Source organism: Penaeus vannamei, chromosome 37 (genome assembly GCF_042767895.1).
Source record: "Penaeus vannamei isolate JL-2024 chromosome 37, ASM4276789v1, whole genome shotgun sequence".
Classification (NCBI taxonomy): Eukaryota; Metazoa; Arthropoda; class Malacostraca; order Decapoda; family Penaeidae; genus Penaeus; species Penaeus vannamei.
The window spans coordinates 27,560,635-27,575,634 of NC_091585.1; the positions used below are offsets into that span (position 1 = coordinate 27,560,635).

General features: G+C 48.0%; 1 protein-coding gene across 1 annotated transcript in view; it reads left to right on the forward strand.

Annotated features, from left to right (window-relative positions):
* Window positions 1-9,296: 9,296 nt before the first annotated feature.
* Dscam4 (Down syndrome cell adhesion molecule 4) overlaps window positions 9,297-15,000 on the forward strand; it is a 136,475-nt gene continuing 130,771 nt past the window's right edge. Inside the window, exon 1 of the mRNA XM_070115492.1 lies at window positions 9,297-9,375. Coding sequence (XP_069971593.1) covers window positions 9,297-9,375 — 79 coding nt within the window. The remainder of the gene's footprint in view (window positions 9,376-15,000) is intronic.

Here is a 15,000-nt window from a genome sequence, read left to right on the forward strand (position 1 = left end):
CGGGAGTCGGCGGGCTTGGGCGGCTTTGGGGGGGGGGGGGTCGGATCTGCATCTGAATTGTCTTTGTTTTTTGTTATTGTTATCCTTGTTATCATTGGTTTATTATCTTTACTGCTGTTATTACTATTGGCATTATCATCATTATTATTATTGTTATTATTATTATTATTTTTATTATTATCGTTATCATCGTTATCATCGTCATCATCATCATTATCATTATTATTATTACTATTATTATTACTATTGTTATTATTATTATTTTTATTACTATCATTATTATTATTAATATTACTTTTATTATCAATATTATCATCATTTTCGTTGATATTTTCATTATTGTTATTCTTATTATATATTTTTCATTATTATTATTATTACACGTATCATTATTATTATCATCATTATTAGTTATCATCATTTTTATTATCATCATTAATACCATAAACTTCGTTCGCACCGCCCCCCCCCCTCCCCCCCCCCTCTCAGCCTCAGCGCCGGAGCCCGAGCGAGACTTCCCGTCCGAACATAATTACAATATGTGTATATCTTAAGGCGGAGGAAGACAAAGTGCGGCACTAACTGTCAGGGAGCGTGTTTTATGCGGACATTTCGCACGGAGGGCGAAGGGGATGGCGAGAGGAGAAGAGGGAACAGGAGAGAGAGAGAGAGAGAGAGAGAGAGAGAGAGAGAGAGAGAGAGAGAGAGAGAGAGAGAGAGAGAGAGAGAGAGAGAGAGAGAGAGAGAGAGAGAGAGAGAGTTGGAGAAAAGGAAGAGAAGGATACAAGGAGATGGATAGAGAGATGGACAGATAGGTAGTCCGACAGCCAGCCAGCCAGATGACAAGGCAGATGCCAGCCCTCCCGCGGGCGTTCCAGGGGCGTTCCGGTCGAGTCTGTCCCGAGGATTCGCTTCCCTTCTGAGCCCGGGAGAAGCCTCTCTCCTCCGCTTGCTTCCCGCTCTGCCTTTTCCTCTCTCCTCCTCCTGCTGTGGTCCTTCCCTCTTCCTTACGCTTTCTTCCTACTCCTCCTCCTCCTCCTGCTCGCCCTCTCCCTTCCTCCTTCTCTAATCTCTATTACTATTGTTACTCTCAATCTTTCCGTTCTTCTCCCCTCTCTTTCTCCCCTGTTCCTTCCCCTCCTCTCGTCCTTCTCTTCCTCTGTTTCTCCTACTCTTCCCTCTCCGCCTCTTCCTCCTTCTCCCTCTTCTCATTCCTCTTCTACTACGCTACGTCCGGTTTTCTTCTCATTCCTCAAGCTTTCTCTTCTTTATGACTTTGCAGTTTTCTTCTTTCATTTTCTGTATCTCCCTCTTCTTTAAGTCTTTCTCTCCTCCTCTCTCTTTGTTTCTCTCTCTATTCTTTCTATATTTCTCCTTTTCTGTATCTTCTTTTTTCGTTCTCTCCTTGCTTTCATCTCTCTTTCTCTCTCTTTCCTATGTATGATTGAAGGGAGAAGGGAAGGAGAGGGACTGATGCCAAAAAGGAAACGGATGATAATGGAAATACTAAAGGCAATAAAGGTACTACTACTAGTGCCACTGCTACCACTACTGCTGCTACTACTATTACTACTACTTCTACTGCTACCACCAAAGATAATGATGACAGCAATGATAATAAAGAGCAAAGGGAGGAGAGAGAGGCGAAGGGAGGAGAGAGAGCGAAGGGAGGAGAGAGAGGCGAAGGGAGGAGAGAGAGGCGAGGGGAGGAGAGAGAGCGAAGGGAGGAGACGAGGCCCAGGGAGAGCCGAGGGGCACCTCCGAGGAGGCCGCAAGGCCGGGCGTCACCTGCAGAAGCCGCTTATCAATGGACTCGGTCCTTGCAGATTCAGGGGAATCCCCGAGGGACGGCGGCCCAACTGATCAGAACTTATTGTTTTTCTGCTCCGGCTGCGGGAGGGCGCGCTGGGCGCAGGCAGGAGGGCGCTCTGCGAGGGCTCCGTGACTGGTTTTCGTGCTCGTTCTCGCTCTCGCTCTCTCTCTCTCTCTCTCTCTCTCTCTCTCTCTCTCTCTCTCTCCCTCCTTCTTACCAGGACAAACAAGCGAAGAGACTACAACTCCAAGGAATAAGAAAGCGGCCAAGGAAGTAAATACACGAAGGAAACGAAGGAGAGAGAGAGAGAGAGAGAGAGAGAGAGAGAGAGAGAGAGAGAGAAAGAGAAAGAGAAAGAGAAAGAGAAAGAGAAAGAGAAAGAGAAAGAGAAAGAGAGAGAGAAAGAGAGAGGAGAGATAGATAGATAGATAGATAGGTAGAGAGAGAGAGAGAGGTAAAAGCGGAGGAGAGAGGAGGAGGCGAGGGCGAGGCGCGAGGCGCTCGGAGCCCCGGGCGGCGCGCGAGGGAGAGGCGAGAGGATTTCTCATTTTTCTTCGTTTCGTCTGTTCTTCCTCCTTTGAGTTTGTTTTGCTTCTTTCTCTTCCTTGTGTCCCTTTCTGGTTTCTCACATTTTTCTTCTTTCCCTTTTCTTTCACCTCTTTCTCCTTTCCTCCTCTTCCCCGCCTCCCTTTCTTCCTCCGCCCCTATCCTTTTCCTTCCCTTCGTCTGTCACCTCCACCTCCCATCCCTCCTCCTCCTCTCACCTTTCCTGCCTTCAATCACATTCCCGTGTATTCTCCTCCTCCTCCTTCGCCTCTCCTCGCTCCTCCTTCTCCCCGTCCTTCATCCTCCCCATCCTTATCCTACTTTTATCCTCCTCTTTCCATTATTCTCCCCTTCCCTCACTCTTCTTTTCCCTCACACTTCTTCCTTCTCCTCCTCCTCTTTCTCTTTCTCTTCCCCCCTCCCCCTCCCCATTCTCCTTCTATTCCACCCCACCTCCCCTTTCCGTATCTCCTCCCCTGATTCCTCCTCTTTCCCTTCCTCCTCCTCCTCCCCTCTCTATTCCTCTTCCTCCTCCTCCTCCCGATCTCCCCTCTCCATTCCTCCTCCTCCTCCAGACCTCCCCTCTCCATTCCTCCTCCTCCTCCCTCGCCTCCTTCCGGCCGCCGCGCCATCAGCCGAAGGATCCCCGAGGGCGCCATAGCCTTCTCCTCGGCCTCTTCTTGTCTCCTTCTTGGAATTTCCCTCCGCCTCCTCTTCGCGTGTCCCGGCCCTTCCCTCTTTGTCCCTCGCGAGGAAGAGGGCACAAAGACAGGCCTCAAGAGGAGGAGGCGCGGCGGGGGGGGAGGGGGGGGGTCCTCGCTCACCTCTTTGCTTCTTCGCTGTCGGGTCTCCTCCTCTTCTCTTTCGCTGCCCTTCATCCGACTTTCTTTCCTCTCCATTCGCTCTGTCCTTCCTTCGTCGTCTGATTCCTTCTCCTAATCTCATGCCTCTTTCGTCTTTTCTTCCTCTCTTCTCTTATTCCCTAATCCCTCGTTCGTCATGTCTCCTTTCTTCTTCTTCTTGTTAATATTTTCCTCCAACTCCTCCACGTCCTCTCCTTTTTTCCTCATTTTAGGTTTATTTGTTATTGTCATTACTGTTTGTTTTCATTATTGTTGTTGTTGCCGCTGTTATCATTCTTCTTCTTCTCCTATATTTTCTTCTTCCTCTTCTTCTTATAATTAGTATCACTTCATCATTATAATGATTATTTTCATTATCCTTACGAATTTTATCATTATGATTATTTTGTCATTATAGTTATTTTCATCATCATCCTTCTTTATATCATCCCCACCTTCTCTGTATAACGAAATAAATGTTTAATTTCCCTTTCCTCTTGTTTCCATCCTTCGGGCTACCCATCTGCCCACCAGGCCCCCTCTTCCCCCCCCCCCGCTCCACCACCTTGTCCCAACCGACCCACCATGAACTGTCGATTCCTGTTCCTTCGGGCCAAGAAACACTTCATTATTTTCGTCCATTTTCATCAACAAAAACAAGATAAGACTAACTTGGCCATCGCCAGGTTTAATAACGCGAGTTATCAGCGCCCGCATCCGATATTCCTCAGCGGAATGTGACAGCCCGGCAGCCTCGGCTCTTGCTCCAGGTAACGAAGTGTGACCCCGTTGCTGCGGGCTAATGATAAGAGGTAGTGAAACGTGGCGGGCGGGTCCGTAGAGTTCACGCGCGGATGCGTTTCGGAGCGAGCAGCCTGCCGCGAATCGTTGTTGTGTTGGGGCGTCAGGTTTCACAACTTAGTAAAAAAGGCAGGTTATTCATCTGCAAATAAATAAACAGTTATCACATTGATGTTGCTTCCAAATCCATCACTAATATCTTTAGTAACCGACAGACTCCTATTATTACTGAATTCAACGGTATCACATTCCCGACACGATAATATGCCTTTTTCAAAGAACAGATCGCAAAGAATCTAACTCTTTTCGCACCCAGGTTGGATGACAGGGGGGTGCGGGGGAGAGAGAGGGTTGCAAGGGAGGGGAAGAGAGGGAGGGGAAAAGGGGAGAGGGCGGAGAGAGAAGAGGAGAGGGTTTAAGAAAGAAGCGGAAAGGGAGATGAGGGAATGGAAGGGGAGGTAAGGGAGTGGAGAGAAAGGAAGAGGAAAAGAAAGGGAAGAAGAGGGGGTGAGGAAAAGAGTTAAGAGAAGAAAAGGGAAGAGAAGAAGAGAGAGTGGAAGGAAGAGAAGAGGAATATGGAGGAGAGGAAAAAGTGAAGTCTTGAGAGACTACAGGACATCAATCTTTATTTATTCATATTTCTGCTTTCGTGAACTGACATCCTTTCTTCATTCGTGACACGTTCTTTCCAGCAGGAACTGCGGTGCCATCATGGCATCCCTCATCCCCTCAAAGGCTCGCCTCATAACCACAGCGCCTGCCGCTCCCTTATCCTTATCCTTATCGTTCCCTCCGCTGCCCTCCCACCAAGGCCAACGGCTCCCTCGCCGCCCTGCCAATCCTGATGCCCCGAAGGCAACTGCGGATCAAGGCGACTCCAGGAGCCGATGACTTCTCCTTGGCGTCTTGATCCGCCTCAGGAAGACGGCGACGTCTTCGTGCGCAGGATCTGGAGGGAATCATCTCTGGCTTATCTCTCGCGGCGCGCGCGCGCACACGCTTCCGGACGCGAACCTTGTTAATCAAGCGCCTCGTCTGTCTGCCTCTTCTCACGAAAACACACATACTCGTACATATCAATCTATGTATGTATATATGTATATATGTATGTATATACACACACATATATATGTGTGGGTGGGTGGGTGTGCGTGTGTATATATATACATACATACATACATAATACATATATATACATAAACATATGTATATATATATATATATATATATATATATATATATATATATATATATATATATATATATATATATATATATATATATATATATGTATGTACTTACATATATTAATCATAGCAAGCATACGCACACACATCCCAACTTCCCCGGCCCTAAATTCCTATCTGTCGCAAGCCAAACACAGAGACGCGCGTGTTTGACTTTCTTATTCCTGTCGTCTTATCTCCAAAGCGTCGTGTGTATCTGTTTGCCGAGAGACTGTGTACACGTGTGCGTTCCTTTGTTTAATGCGATACTTATTGTACGCGGAGTCTTGTTTACCCGCGGTAGATAGCCGGCGTGAGAGAGACAAATGCTATCGCCGCGGCCGCAGACTTTCACTTTTTCACTTCTATTTTTGTTTGATATTTTTGTATTTTGCTGTTTTATGTTTTTTATATATTTCACGAGAGAAAAGAAAACGTAAATATCTGAGAATGTTTTTTTTCGCACGATGGTATTTTATGTCATTTAATCGGTTCTTTGGGTTTGATTTTAAGAATTCGAGTTTCATCAAATTTGCCTTATTTGGTTCAGTTGGATGATGATGGTGATGATGGCGATGGTGATGATAATGATGACGAAAATACAAGGTTATTTTTTGCTTCCATATTTGCGTAAACGAAATTAATACAGCGTGGATTTTCGGCAGATTCGAGCGTTACAAATTCTTCTCGACTCGAATGTACAACAGATCTGTAATGTGGCGTTCGGATGTAACTTTTTTTTTTTTAGCTCCTTGCTTTCATTCTACATATTCTTTTGGACATTTTTTCGTGGCATTTCTCTCACATTAAAACGGCATCATTTTTTAAGTCGACACGGAACCTTGACTTCTCTCTCTCTCCCTCACTCCTCTCTCTACGTCTATCTACCTTTTTGTGTGCACATAAACATATCGATTTCTCCGTCTCTTTCACCCCTCGCCCCCCCCCCCCCCGCCCCTTCCCCACTCTCTCTGTCTTTCCGAATGAATCAATTCTCAGCATCGATTTTTAATTTTTTTTCTCTCCTTCACGAGTGCTTTTTTTTTCGCTTTTTCTCATTCCTCTTCACTTCATTCTGGTCTTCTTGCGAATCTTCCTCTTGCTCGCTTTCCATCTCCATTTCTGTTCGTATAATCATATTTTCTTGCATTTACTTCTTTTGGGAGATCAGTCTGTTTCTCTTTCTCTCTCTATCTCTTCCTTTTTCTCTCTCTCATTACCCTCCAATCTCCCTCCTTTTCTCTTTCTCTCTCTCTCTCCCATCCTCCCCCTCTCCCTCCCTCCCTCCCCTTCTCTCTCTCTCTCTCTCTTTTCTCTTTCGCTTTTTTCTCCTTCTTTCTTCCCTTCTCGTGAAGTGCGCAGAGTCTTTGTTTCAGTTTCGAGTCCTTCTCCTTCGGCGATTTTTTGCTTCTCTTTCGTTGTCTTTTCATATTTTTTGTTTGTATTTTTAAATCTTTTTGTTCGCTGCGTCGGGGCTTCGAGCACGTGGGAGTGCGGGCGCCCACGCACGCACGTACACACATCTTCTCTTTCTCTTTGTCTGTCTGTCTGTCTTTGTCGCTGTCTCTATCTGTCTGTCTTTCTCGCTTCTCCTGTTCTTCTATCTTCCCCCATCTCTCTTAGCTCTCCCACCTTCTCTCTCATTATCCTTCCCTACCACACTCCCCTACCTTGCCTTCCCTCTCCCCCTTTTCCTCCTCCTTCTCCCCCGCTCCCCTTTCCCCTCCTTCCCCCTCCCTCTCCTCCCCTCTCCCCCTTTTCCTCCTCCTTCTCCCCCGCTCCCCTTTCCCCTCCTTCTCCCCCGCTCCCCTTTCCCCTCCCTCTCCTCCCCTGCCCTAAAACGCGAGCAGGAATCCTCGTGAGGAGGGTCGCGCTGGCTCGGAATTGGATAATGAGAAAGAAAAGGGCTGCCACGTGAGCCCTTTGGACGGGGTGCTGTCGCCTGCGCTGCTGTGGGAGGGGGAGGGAGGGGGAAAGGGAGGGAAGGAGGGAGTGAGAGGGAGGGAGAAGGGGGAGGGAGTGAGAGGGAGGGAGAAGGGGGAGGGAGGGGGAAAGGGAAGGAAGGAGGGAGTGAGAGGGAGGGAGAAGGGGGAGGGAGGGGAAAAGGGAGGGAGAGGGTGGGAGAGAGGGGGAAAGGGATGGAGAGAGAGAGACTTTCACTCGGCCCTCACATATGCATAAACATCCATCTATACACATATACTTACAGGGCGATCGCTTCACACGACAGACATCACGGGGGAAAAAATCTTTCAGACTGAGCTGGAAAACACTTTTAATTCCCTGCTCTTCTCCTTCCTTCCGTAAGATGCTTAACAGTTTCCCAGAAAAGGAAATATGCGCGAAGCAAGCGGCCATAAGCCCTGGGAACTGCAGTAAACGTCCGAGATGCGACGTTGTATTCAAGGAAGTTTTTTCTTCTTATGAATACGTACCGTGTTCTCACATATAACATGGGCTTAACACGGGAGGTCGAGCGGGGTGGGAGGACAGAGCAAGAGAGAGAGAGAAGTAAAGAGAGAGAGAGAGAGAGATAGAGATAGAGATAGAGATAGAGATAGAGATAGAGATAGAGAGAGAGAGAGAGAGAGAGAGAGAGAGAAAGAGAGAGATAGACAGAGATAGATAGATAGACAGATAGAGAGAGACAGAGACAGATAGACATAGATAGATAGACAGATAAAGAGATAGATAGATTGATTGATAGACAGACAGATAGATAGATAGATAGAGAGAGTGAGAAAGAAAGAAAGAGAGAGAGAGCACACACTCAAAGTCTTTTAGAACGACCCCGCCTCCTACCCCAAGCATCCGACATGGTTTCGCCTCAATTGCCTGTTGAAATTAGTTCCACCTGCACCTAACCCCCCCCCCCTCCTCCCCCGCATCCCGCCGCGACCCGAAGGCACCAGATAGGAAGGGAACCTCACCAGGTGTTTCAATAACAATAAAAGTCGTTGCTGGAAGATTAGTACAAGAAGAAGCACCTTGTTATTACGGGCGCGGAAGTGGCATTAACGTGAAGCAGGAAGAAGCATCGCCCAAAATGCCCTTTGCAGCTGGGTGAGGCGGCGAGGCTGCTGTGCTTCCCTCCGTCGCCTGGGAGTGTGCTTGCAGGCGCAGCTTCGTGGAATGGGCGGCTCGAGGAGGGGTGTTGGGGGGGGGGGGCAGTGCCTGATCGAGAGGAGGAGGAAGTAGCCCTCTTGTGTTATGCTTTAAGGATTGATAGAGAATATATGGGAAATAGTAAGCAAAGCGGAGAGAGAGAGAGAGAGAGAGAGAGAGAGAGAGAGAGAGAGAGAGAGAGAGAGAGAGAGAGAGAGAGAGAGAGAGAGAGAGAGAGAGAGAGAAACAGAGAGAGAGAGAGAAAGTGAGATAGAGAGAAAAAAAAACAAGAAGTAATCGAGCAACCCCTACCCCCCCCAAAAAAAAAAAATATATATATATATAAAGCAAAACCAAAATATCACCCGAATCGAAAAACTAAAAGCAAAGAAGAAAGGAGGAGAAGAGCAGGCCCGTCCGAGCACGAGCGAGAGGGCGGCGCGCGCGAACCGACGCAATAAGCCATTCCTGACGCAACGCTCTACTACACAGAATCAGCTGATATTACCTTCTCGAGACGCCGCGGTCGCCGCCTCGCCGACACCTGCTCCTTATTGGCCTTCGAGACGCCGGGGAGGCACGTCGCGCCGCTCTTGCTCCTCTCGCTCGGCTCTCTCGCTGGCTGGGAGGGAGGGGGGGCGAGAAGGAGGGGGAGAGGGTTTGGCTGTGGGAGTGGGAGGGGGGGAGGTAATTCGTGCGTGTGTGGATGGGGTTATTGTATGTGTATATTCAGGGTGGAGAAGTAACTGCGCGCGTGTGGGTATCTGGGCACATGCGACGGTGGGTATTCGCGAATAAGCCTGTGGGTGTCATGAACGTGTTCGCGTGTGATCTGGGTGTGCGAGTAATTGTACGTGAGTTTATATATCTATGTAGCTATACGTACACACACATGAATATGTGTATGTTTTGCTTGCATGTAATGTAACGCATGCATGTAAAAACGTGCATGTATGTGCGGCAATGCGTACAGTATATCCTCCGGTGTTTGTACCGATCCTCACATCTCAGGGTGCACACCTGTGTACCATTGGGCGTGCACGTGAGTGTACACGTACATGTGCACGTGACCTACGATGGGAAGCGGCGACGCCCACTTGGGGGGGGGGAGGCCGGAGGCGCGGATTGAAAGGGTTAATGGCGTCGAGCGACCGAGACGCTCGCTCGGCGGCCGTTTGGGCATATATATATATATATATATATATATATATATATATATATATATATATATATATATATACATATACATATAGACACACACACACACACACACACACACACACACACACACACACATATATATGCATATACATATACATATAGACACACACACACACACACACACACACACACACACACACACACACATATAGATAAATAAAGAGAGAGATAAAAAGATAGAGAGAGAGAGAGAGAGAGAGAGAGAGAGAGAGACACGCACACGGACACACACACACACACACACACACACACACACACACACACACACACACACACACACACACACACACACACACACACACTGTCTGTGTGTAAACATGTATGAATCAGCACACATAGAGAGAATCTCTATCTCGGAGGATTATTTCCTTATCCCTCTCCACCTCTTCCTCCACCCTCGGTTCCTCCCCTCCCTCCTTCTCCTCCTCCCTCCCCTCCCTCCTCCCTCCTTCGCCTCCCTCCCTCCCTTCTCGCCTCCCTCCCTCCCCTCCCCCTCCTCCCTCCTCCCCCCTCCCCGCCAGAGTTAGATAATGCCCAAGTGCTTGCAGGGGATCGGACGCAGGTGCACTTTTCCGCGATTCTAGTACGGCGCGAGCGTTCGGAAATCAATGGACTCCTTTCGAGAGTTGCGTTCGGTCCTAGGCCTTTGTCGTGTGTTTTCTCGACTGCTCCTCAAACCACTTTCATCCCCGCCTCCTCCTCCCCTTTCTCCTCCTCCTCCTCCCCTTTCTCCTCCTTCTCCTCCCCTTCCAACTATTTTCCTTTTCCTTGCTTCCCTCCCCCCCCCCTTCAACTGCTCTCCCTTTTCCAATTACTCCTTCTTCCTCCCTCCCTTCCTCTCCTCCTTTCTCTATCCTTCGAACCAGCTCTTTCTCCTCTCCATTCCTCTCTTTCCACCTCTTTTATTGCCACCTTCTTTACTTCTTTTCGCTTCTTTCCCTTCGGTTCCCCTCCCTCTTCTCCCTCCCCTCTCTCTCCATATTCTCAGCTCTCATCCTCTCCCACTCCTTCGCATTATCTCCCCTCTCTCGTTATCTCCTCTCCTGGTCCCCTCCCTTCAACCTCCCACCTCCTTCTCTTCGTTTCTTTCTTTCTCTCACTCTCTCTCTCTCTCTCTCTCTCTCTCTCTCTCCTTGACTCTTCTCTGTGATACTTCCATCTCTCTCTTCTTCTGATTCTGTCTCCTGTTGCCAAAATTCCTCAGGGTCTTTTCCGTATCAACAATTCTTCCTTACACGCCCACACACACACAGACGCCCACCCGCCCACCCACACACACGCAAGAAAACACACACACGAACACACATCACAAACACAGACGCAAAAAAGACAAAGCCACATACACACAAAATAGACACAGATACTTACTCCTTCTCAAGAAAAAGTAAATAAAACATCAATTTGAAAAAAATGTAAACAAACGATCCAGAGATACACCCGAGAGAGAGAGAGAGAGAGAGAGAGAGAGAGAGAGAGAGAGAGAGAGAGAGAGAGAGAGAGAGAGAGAGGAGGGAGGGAGGGAGGGAGGGAGGGAGGGAGGAGAGAGAGGGAGAGAGAGAGAGAGAGAGAGAGAGAGAGAGAGAGAGAGAGAGAGAGAGAGAGAGAGAGAGAGAGAGAGAGAGAGAGAGAGAGAGAGAGAGAGAGAGGGGAGGGAGGGAGGGAGGGAGGGAGGGAGAGAGAGAGAGAGAGAGAGAGAGAGAGAGAGAGAGAGAGAGAGAGAGAGAGAGAGAGAGAGAGAGAGAGAGAGAGGGAGGGAGGGAGGGAGAGAGAGAGAGAGAGAGAGAGAGAGAGAGAGAGAGAGAGAGAGAGAGAGAGAGAGAGAGAGAGAGAGAGAGAGAGATTTCCCCTTTCTCTCACTCAGTCTCGAAAGTCTGGCGACTGATAATGGAGGAGCCGGGGGAGAGGGGGTATGGGGGAGGGCATGAGGGGGTAAGAGGGAGTGCGAGGGGGTGGGTTTCCTCAGAGGGATAGCTAGAGGATCGATTTATAGATAGATAAACAGATAGAAAGAGAGCCAGATAGGGAGATAGACAGATAGAGAGGCAAGCATATATGTGTGTGTGTGTGTGTGTGTGTGTGTGTGTGTGTGTGTGTGTGTGTGTGTGTGTGTGTGTGTGTGTGTGTGTGTGTGTGTGTGTGTGTGTGTGTGTGTGTGTGCATATATATATATATATATATATATATATATATATATATATATATATATATATATATACATATAATTGAAAGTATATATATATATATATATATATATATATATATATATATATATATATATATATATATATAGATAGATAGATAGACTGATAGATAAATAGATAGAGAGAGAGAGAGAGAGAAAGAAAGTGCTATAGACAGACAGACAGAGAGAAAGACAAAGGAATAAATAGAAAGACAGATATATAACAAGAGTGAGCGCGCGCGATAGATCCAGTGAACCCCTTCCTCCGTCCTTCCCTCCCCTCCTCCCCCCCTTCTGTCCCTCCTCCTCTCTCCATCCCTCCCCTCCCCCTTTCCTCCCCCCTCCATCCCTCCCCCCTTTCTCCCCTCACTCCCTCCCCCCCCCCCCTCGCGACCGGGCCGGGAGGGCGACAGAGCACGTGCGGGAGCCTTGTTTACCCTGATGACGTCATAGTGTTGACCCAGCGCGCGTCGAGGCCACAAAGGCACTCTCGCCTCATTGTCGGGGGGGGGGAGGGGGGGGGGCGAAGAGGGAGAGAGAGAGAGACGGATGGTGGGAAGGAGGAGGTGAGGAGGAAGGAGGAGGAGAGGGGAGGGGAGAGGGGAGGGGAGAGGAGGGAGAAGGAGACAGGAGAGAAAAGGAGGGGAGAGAGGGAAGGAGGAGGAGGAGGAGAGAGGAGGAAGTACGAGGAGAGGGGAGGGAAAAGGAGAGAAAAGGAGGAGAGAGAGAGGGATGGAGGGAAGGAGGGGGAGAGGAGACGGGAAAGGAGATGGGAAGTGGGGAGGAAGAGAGAAGGAGGGAGGAAGAAGAAAGGAGAGGAGAGGAGAGGAAGGAAGGTATGGAAGGAGGAGAGAGGGAAGGAAAGGAGGGAGGAAGGGGGGTGGGGATTCTTCTTATCCGTGGGTGTCTTTGTGGGACTGTATGTGCATGTGCGTGTGGGAGGACGTGTCGAGGAGGTGTGTGTGTCAACTGGTAGTGTGTGCGCGCAATACATATATCTGTATTATATGTGTGTATATATATATATATATATATATATATATATATATATATATATATATATATATATATATATATATATATATATATATAATGTATAAGAGTTTCCACAAAGTGCTCATGTACATATATATTCGCGCACGAAAGTGGTTCATAAACAAGTGCGCGTATATGTGTGTGTCCGCGCCTTCCGTTGGTGAGCGAGTCCACATGTGCGTGGCTGTGACCACGTAAGCACAGGCGTTCTTATCCGGAAGAATTGCTCGGAGGAGGGAGCTTAGGGGGGGGGGGCGATTATTGGGGGAGAGGAGGAGGGATAAAGAGGAGGAGGAGGAGGAGGGATAAAAAGAGGAGGAGGAGGAGGAGGAGGGATAAAGAGGAGTGGAAGACGAAAGGAAAGGAAGAAAGGGAGCAAAAGAGGGAGATGAGAGAGGAGGGCGAGGAGGAGTGGATGAAGGAGAAGAAGGGACAGAGTGAGCGGGGACGGAGAGGGAAGGAGTGAAAGAAAAGCAGATGAAAGAATGGAAGAAGAATAAGAAGGAGAAGAAGAGGAGATGAAATGAGGAAGACGAAAGAGGAGGATGAGCAGGAATGGAAAGGGAAAGAAAAGAAAGTAAAAACGAGGTAGAGAAGAAGAAGAAAGAGAGGAGGAGATACGAGGAAAAGTAAGAGTGAAATAAGAGTAAGATAGGATAAACAGAGGAAGAGTAGAGAGGAACAGGAAGAGGAGGAAAAGCATGTGTGTGATAGAGATAACAGAACGCAGAAGGGAAGGAAGAGGAGAAAGAGAAAGAGAAGATGCAGACAAGGAAGCTGGGGAAGGAAGAGAGGGAGGAGGAGAGGGATGAGAGGGAAGGAAGAGAGGGAGGGAGGAGAGGGAGGAGAGGGAAGGAAGAGAGGGAAGGAGGAGAGGGAGGAGGAGAGCGAAGGGGGAATCAGCATGACAAAAGGTCCTCCGGCGCAGCATAGAACGCTCCCCCTCCCCCTCCCCTGTCTTCTCCCTCTTCTCCTTCATCGCTCTCCCTCGTCTTCTCTTGCAACGCCCCTTTCTCTTCCTCGCTCTCCCTTTCCTCTTCCCCGAGCAAACCCTTCTTCTCCTAGGTTCTTCCAACCCTCTTCCCCCCTCTCTATCTCCATCTTCTCACCCTCGTTCCTCTCCCTCCCCGTCCTATCCTTCCTACTCCCCCAGTGCCCCCTTTCTCTCCTTCTTTCTTCCAGACTTTCTCCTTCTCTCCCACTCTCTCCTTCTCGCTCAGTACCTTCCCTCTCTCCATATTCTCCCCAAACGTCCCCCTTCCTCTCCCCACTTCCCCTACTCCTTCTATTCCCTCCTCCCCCCACTTCCCCTACTCCTCCCCTCCCCTCCCCCGGGGCGGCCGCAGCCTGGCGTCCCCGCGGCGAGGCCCCGGAGGGAGCGCCGCCCGTGTTGCTTGGCGCGGACAAGGAGTGGAGTAAAACATTCGTTTTCGCTCCCTTATTCAGGCAGACTTTTGGGTTTTTCAGTTGCGAGTTTCTCTTTCGCTTTTTTTTTTTTTTTTTCTTTGTGGGTGACTTTTAATTATCTTTTTATTCGTATTATCATCATGATGTAAAATGTTTTGTCGAGTTGTGTTTTATGAAGGGTGGCTTCTCCCTCCCTCTCCCTCTCCCTCCCTCCCTCCCTCCCTCTCTCTCTCTCTCTCTCTCTGTGTATATATATATATATATATATATATATATATATATATATATATATATATATATATATAAATGTTCCGAATGATTCTTATCCATTTATCATCTAATCAAGTTAACTTTGAGGGATTCATCTCGAAATGCGTAATCTTTGGTAAAGGTCAACGACCATTTACCATTCATGGACGTGTAATGCCCATTACCACTATTACTACCATTACTATTACGTGGATCTTTTAAATTACATCAGTTGTATATTTATTGACTAGATCCCTTAGGCGGAATACTAGCAGATATAAATATATATCAGTGTATCTATTCAAATCTCTTAAATGCCTTTTGGCTCTGAATTATTTTTTTAACGTTTTCTGAGTTCATTATCGTTCTAATACAATTTGATAAAGTTACTGATTGATGTCAGCAGGATTCTTTTAATGCTTGAATCTTATATCCATCACTGTTGTCGCTGCCACTTCAGTTCTCGTTTCATGTTCGAGGAATTAGTTTTCGTTTTAGCTTTTGCTTAAGGCACCAACGCCAGTTACTGAAATGTGGGTTTTCCCCGTAGACTTTTGAGGTAAATCATAAATA